Below are 5,460 nucleotides of genomic sequence, written 5' to 3' on the forward strand. Positions count from 1 at the left end.
ATTTGAATGCATTTACAATGAGTTTTCCCAGCTTTTACCAATTTTCACGTTATGTTTGAAGACATGATACTGACAAGTTATATAAATATATTTATCACATTCATGATCAGAAAAATACTCAAACACCCCTGAGGTGGATCGTACCATTTCCTAACAGGTTTGATTTAATTTCAGCTCCTTTTTCTCAGTATTTAGACTTTTGATCAGCTTTATTAAAGCCTCACACAGCTAAGATCTAACATCTGTCTCTGTTTGTATTTGCTGTTAAAAAGTCCTCTGAAAACTAAACTAAAGAATCCTTCATCAAGGTCATCGGGATCATGAGGTGTGTGCTGGGCTGTAGCTCCATGCCTCCACCTAGTGGACAGGTAGTGGAAGTACAGCAGCTGATGGCAGCTTCCTCTGCCTCAACACTCCTGTCTGACTGCATTCAGAGACACTGATATGAAACAGAGAATCAGAGCCAATCAGTGGAGGAGCAGCTGATCTTTTTACAGCTCAGATGATGGAAAAGAGGATTTGAGTTGATGTGCAGATGAATGATCTGTGTTTCCTCTGCAGATGAAGGTAGAAAGTGTGTGTGAGCTGATGTGAATCCAGCAGCATGGATCAGTGTGAGGACACTAAAACCACTCTGTGTGGGGAACATGAGAGCCAGAGCAAAGCTCAGAGGTGAGACCACCATCTCTAACTGTCCATGACTCTTCTCCATGTCAGAGCTCAGCGCTCACATCACCAAACCACCTTTATTCACAGGAACCAAGCTGGATCTGCAGCTGAATCTGGACCTGAACCCAGCTGTGTGTCCTTTAAGAGCAACAGGTCCAAGGAAGATATTATTAATTTCCAACATGATGTTCCATCAGACAAACAGTGAGTAGCTGTCAGTATTCAGTGGAGGCTGCATCATGGTTCAGATGAATTATTTCAGACTTGGATCAGTTCTTGATGTCTCTGATGAGATTTATCAGCTGCATCATGTGTGTAATGTGATGTTTGCTTTAGTCTTTCTGCTCTTTATTAAAACAAAGTGAAGTTTTCTGTTGATTTATTCAAAATAAATCATTTTCTGTCACATTTTTACTTTTTAATCCAAACTGAATTTTACTGAACATGTAAATTTAAATTAAACAAGTGTTTTTTTTCCTATCAGCAGCTTTCAGAGACCTGAACCTGAACCTGAACCTGAACCTGAACCTAAACCTGAACCTGAACCTGAACCCAGCTGTGTGTCCATGAGGAGCGACAGGTCAAACTATCGTCTTATTGACTTTAAATCAGACCAACGTTCACGGTCTCTGAGGTGAGCTGAGTGTAAATGGTGTAACACTGTAAAATGTTGTAGAGCAACCCAGTCTCACAGCAAATTCTACTTGGGTCCACAACGGAAACTAACAGTTTCTGTCGGTGACAGAGATAGCAGTGTCCATGGCAACCACCTTAACAACGGTAGAAAACATTTTATTCTTATGTTTTCTTCAAGGAGACACTAAAATCTTCTGTGAAACTAATAAACGAAAGCTCGTCTACATTCCCTGAACGAAGATGATGAAAATATTATGCGTAGTTCTCGCTAGAAATTTCATCAAAATGCAGACAAATGCTGTCTTAAAATGTTGTATTTTTCACAGAAAATGGCCGACTTTCAGCCATTTTCTTCTTTTTAATCGCTGAGGGAAACTTGATAGTCAACAGTGAAAAGGCCAAATAAAACGTAGTATTGTCACAATATTGGGGGTCAAATTGTGACAATTCTATGTTTTATTTCTCTTGTGGACAAACCAATGAAGTGATTCCAGATTGAAGCTCTTGTTGTATTTTAGAAACTACAGCTACAATCCAACCAACACGTCAGCTGGACTCCTCACAAACACACAAATCTTCTGTCTGTTCACACAGTTCTGTGTCCCTTCCTCCTCAAACTGCTTCATCTGACACCAGCTTCCTCCCACTGTTAGAGACACACTGAGCTCTTATCTTCTGGAACACAGATGCTGCTGATGTGCAGCTTCAGAGTTAATCAGCTGCTTTATGGCTGCGTTCACTGTTCACATCCACACATCCCTTCATGGACCTTTACCTTGTGTTTGTCTCTGTGTGGACAGACACAATGTGAGCTCATTCTTCATCATTCCTCCACAGAGTGGACCAGCAGAGCCCAGAGGTTCCCAGTGGTCAGTCTGCCCAGCAGCATCAGACACAGCTGGACTCCATATTTATGGTCTGTACATGTACAACAGCTACTTTTCCATCTATTGTGTTCACAGTCATCTCCAGGCTGCACTTTGCAGACCAGCGGATTGTCAGTGTGTCCAACATGGATCTGATGTTTGGCTCCATGATTTCAGCCTGATTGGCTCATTCATATAGTATTCTGTTCCAGCTGCTGGAGGACAACATGCTCACTTTTGTGAAGGAGGAGCTGAAGAAGATCCAGAAGGTTCTGAGTCCAGATTACCCAGAATGCTTAGAGAACCAGAGGGAGGGTGAGGATGAAGAGCAGAGGAGCAGCAGAGAGGCATTAGTGAAGATCACAGTTCACTTCCTGAGGAGAATGAAGCAGGAGGAGCTGGCTGAGCGTCTGCAGAGCAGTAAGAGGATTTCTCTAAAGATTTAACCTGCTGGATAAATGACACATTTACTGATGTCTCAGCTCACAGAACAACACATGTTCAAATACTCATTCTTTACAGGGTGGAAATGTCTGTTTACTGATGTTATTTCTTGTCTTCATTCAGAACTTTGTGTACGTAAAGTTAAATCTGCTCTGAAGAAGAAGTTCCAGTGTGTGTTTGAGGGGATTCCTAAAGCAGGAAACCCAACCCTTCTGAATCAGATCTACACAGAGCTCTACATCACAGAGGGGGGGACTGGAGAGGTCAATGATGAACATGAGGTCAGACAGATTGAAGCAGCATCCAGGAAAGCAGGCAGAGCAGAAACATCCATCAGACAAGAAGACATCTTTAAACTCCCACCTGGAAGAGATGAACCAATCAGAGCAGTGATGACAAAGGGAGTGGCTGGCATTGGGAAAACAGTCTTAACTCAGAAGTTCACTCTGGACTGGGCTGAAGGCAAAGCCAACCAGGACATCCAGTTCCTGTTTCCATTCACTTTCAGAGAGCTGAATGTGCTGAAAGAGAAAAAGTTCAGCTTGGTGGAACTTGTTCATCACTTCTTTACTGAAACCAAAGCAGCAGGAATCTGCAGCTTTGAAGAGTTCCAGGTTGTGTTCATCTTTGACGGTCTGGATGAGTGTCGACTTCCTCTGGACTTCCACAGCAAGGAGCCCCTGACTGATGCTACAGAGTCCACCTCAGTGGATGTGCTGCTGACAAACCTCATCAGGGGGAACCTGCTTCCCTCGGCTCGCCTCTGGATAACCACACGGCCTGCAGCAGCCAATCAGATCCCTCCTGGCTGTGTTGGCATGGTGACAGAGGTCAGAGGGTTCACTGACCCACAGAAGGAGGAGTACTTCAGGAAGAGATTCAGAGATTCAGAGCAGGCCAGCAGCATCATCTCCCACATCCAGACATCACGAAGCCTCCACATCATGTGCCACATCCCAGTCTTCTGCTGGATCACTGCTACAGTTCTGGAGGATGTGTTGGAAACCAGAGAGGGAGGAGAGCTGCCCAAGACCCTGACTGAGATGTACATCCACTTCCTGGTGGTTCAGCTCAAAGTGAAGAAGGTCAAGTATGATGGAGGAGCTGAGACAGATCCACACTGGAGTCCAGAGAGCAGGAAGGTGATTGAGTCTCTGGGAAAACTGGCTTTTGAGCAGCTGCAGAAAGGAAACCTGATCTTCTATGAATCAGACCTGACAGAGTGTGGCATCGATATCTCAGCAGCCTCAGTGTGCTCAGGAGTGTTCACACAGATCTTTAAAGAGGAGAGAGGGCTGTACCAGGAGAAGGTGTTCTGCTTCATCCATCTGAGTGTTCAGGAGTTTCTGGCTGCTCTTCATGTCCATCTGACCTTCATCAAGTCTGGAGTCAACTTGATGGGAGAAGATCATCGATCCAAGAGGCCACAAGTACTTGATCTGAATAATCTCAATAAATGGGCTGTGTACAGGGCCTTACAGAGTCCAAATGGACACCTGGACCTGTTCCTCCGCTTCCTCCTGGGTCTTTCCCTGCAGACCAATCAGAGGCTCCTACGAGGCCTGCTGACACAGACAGGAAGTAGCTCACAGACAGAAAGTAGCTCACAGACAGGAAGTAGCTCACAGACAGGAAGTAGCTCACAGACAGGAAGTAGCTCACAGACAGGAAGTAGCTCACAGACCAACCAGGAAACAGTTGATTACATCAAGAAGAAGATCAGTGAGGATCTGTCTGCAGAGAGAAGCATCAATCTGTTCCACTGTCTGAATGAACTGAATGATCGTTCTCTGGTGGAGGAGATCCAACAGGCCCTGAGTTCAGGACATCTCTCCACAGATAAACTGTCTCCTGCTCAGTGGTCAGCTCTGGTCTTCATCTTACTGTCATCAGGAAAACATCTGGATGTGTTTGACCTGAAGAAATACTCTGCTTCAGAGGAGGCTCTTCTGAGGCTGCTGCCAGTGGTCAAAGCCTCCAACAAAGCTGTGTAAGTACAGAGATAAATATGTTTTAAATACTCTGTTTGCTTGTTAAAAGGAGAGAAAATAACAGTTATTTCTCAGATAATTTCAGTTTGTAGATAACACAGATTCACAGCAAACAGTTACATCAGATCAGTTCACATAAAGAGGAAAGAAACACACTGCAAGAATGTGGCAACACTTTATAATATAGAATTAAGATAAATGTCATTATTTATTAATTCAGCCATCTTTAATGTGAATAATTAATAATTACATAACTTAACTCTTTTCCGGTTATTCCTCCTCAGACTGAGTGGCTGTAAGCTCTCAGAGAGAAGCTGTGCAGCTCTGTCCTCAGCTCTCAGCTCCCAGTCCTCCAGTCTGACAGAACTGGACCTGAGTAACAACAACCTGCAGGATTCAGGGGTGAAGCAGCTGTCTGTTGGACTGCAGAGTCCAAACTGTAACCTGGAAGCTCTCAGGTCAGGATTCATTCAGCTGTTCAACTGCTGATCATTTTAATTCTGCTTTACAGTGATGGATGAACAGCTGACCTGTTCAGGATGGTTTTATTATTTATATTTTTATTAAACCTTTATTTAAACAGATAAAAGAACAATTGAGATCAAGACCTCTTTAACAAGGGTGACCTGGCCAAGAAAGGCAGCAGCACACGTCATGGTGGACAAGACAGATGGACAACAATTACATCCACAAACATTAAAGATATAAACCTGTTTTTAATCCAATGCCTCAAACACATCATTAAAGCTTTTAGGGCAGCAGTAGCAGTGCTGTGCTGCTTCCTAAAACCTGACTGAAAGGGCTTTAGATTGTTGTTTGACTCTAAAAACTCCTTCAGTTGGTCACAGACCAGT

The 5,460-nt window shown here is 43.8% G+C and overlaps 1 protein-coding gene across 1 annotated transcript; it reads left to right on the forward strand.

Moving 5' to 3' along the window:
- The first annotated feature begins 2,668 nt into the window (after positions 1-2,668).
- Positions 2,669-4,895, forward strand: LOC140273181 (protein NLRC3-like). Its single transcript, XM_072368697.1, has 2 exons — positions 2,669-4,337; positions 4,891-4,895. The coding sequence occupies exons 1-2, from the start codon at positions 2,669-2,671 to the stop codon at positions 4,893-4,895; spliced, it is 1,674 nt and encodes a 557-aa protein (XP_072224798.1).
- Positions 4,896-5,460: the final 565 nt, after the last annotated feature.

This window comes from Leuresthes tenuis, unplaced genomic scaffold (genome assembly GCF_036924035.1).
Source record: "Leuresthes tenuis unplaced genomic scaffold, fLeuTen1.0.hap1 SCAF_17, whole genome shotgun sequence".
NCBI lineage: Eukaryota > Metazoa > Chordata > Actinopteri > Atheriniformes > Atherinopsidae > Leuresthes > Leuresthes tenuis.

What these genes read in the sequence shown, in the direction of transcription:
- LOC140273181 (XM_072368697.1), top strand. Translation starts at nt 2,669, where the DNA reads ATGTTCAAATACTCATTCTTTACAGGGTGGAAATGTCTGTTTACTGAT.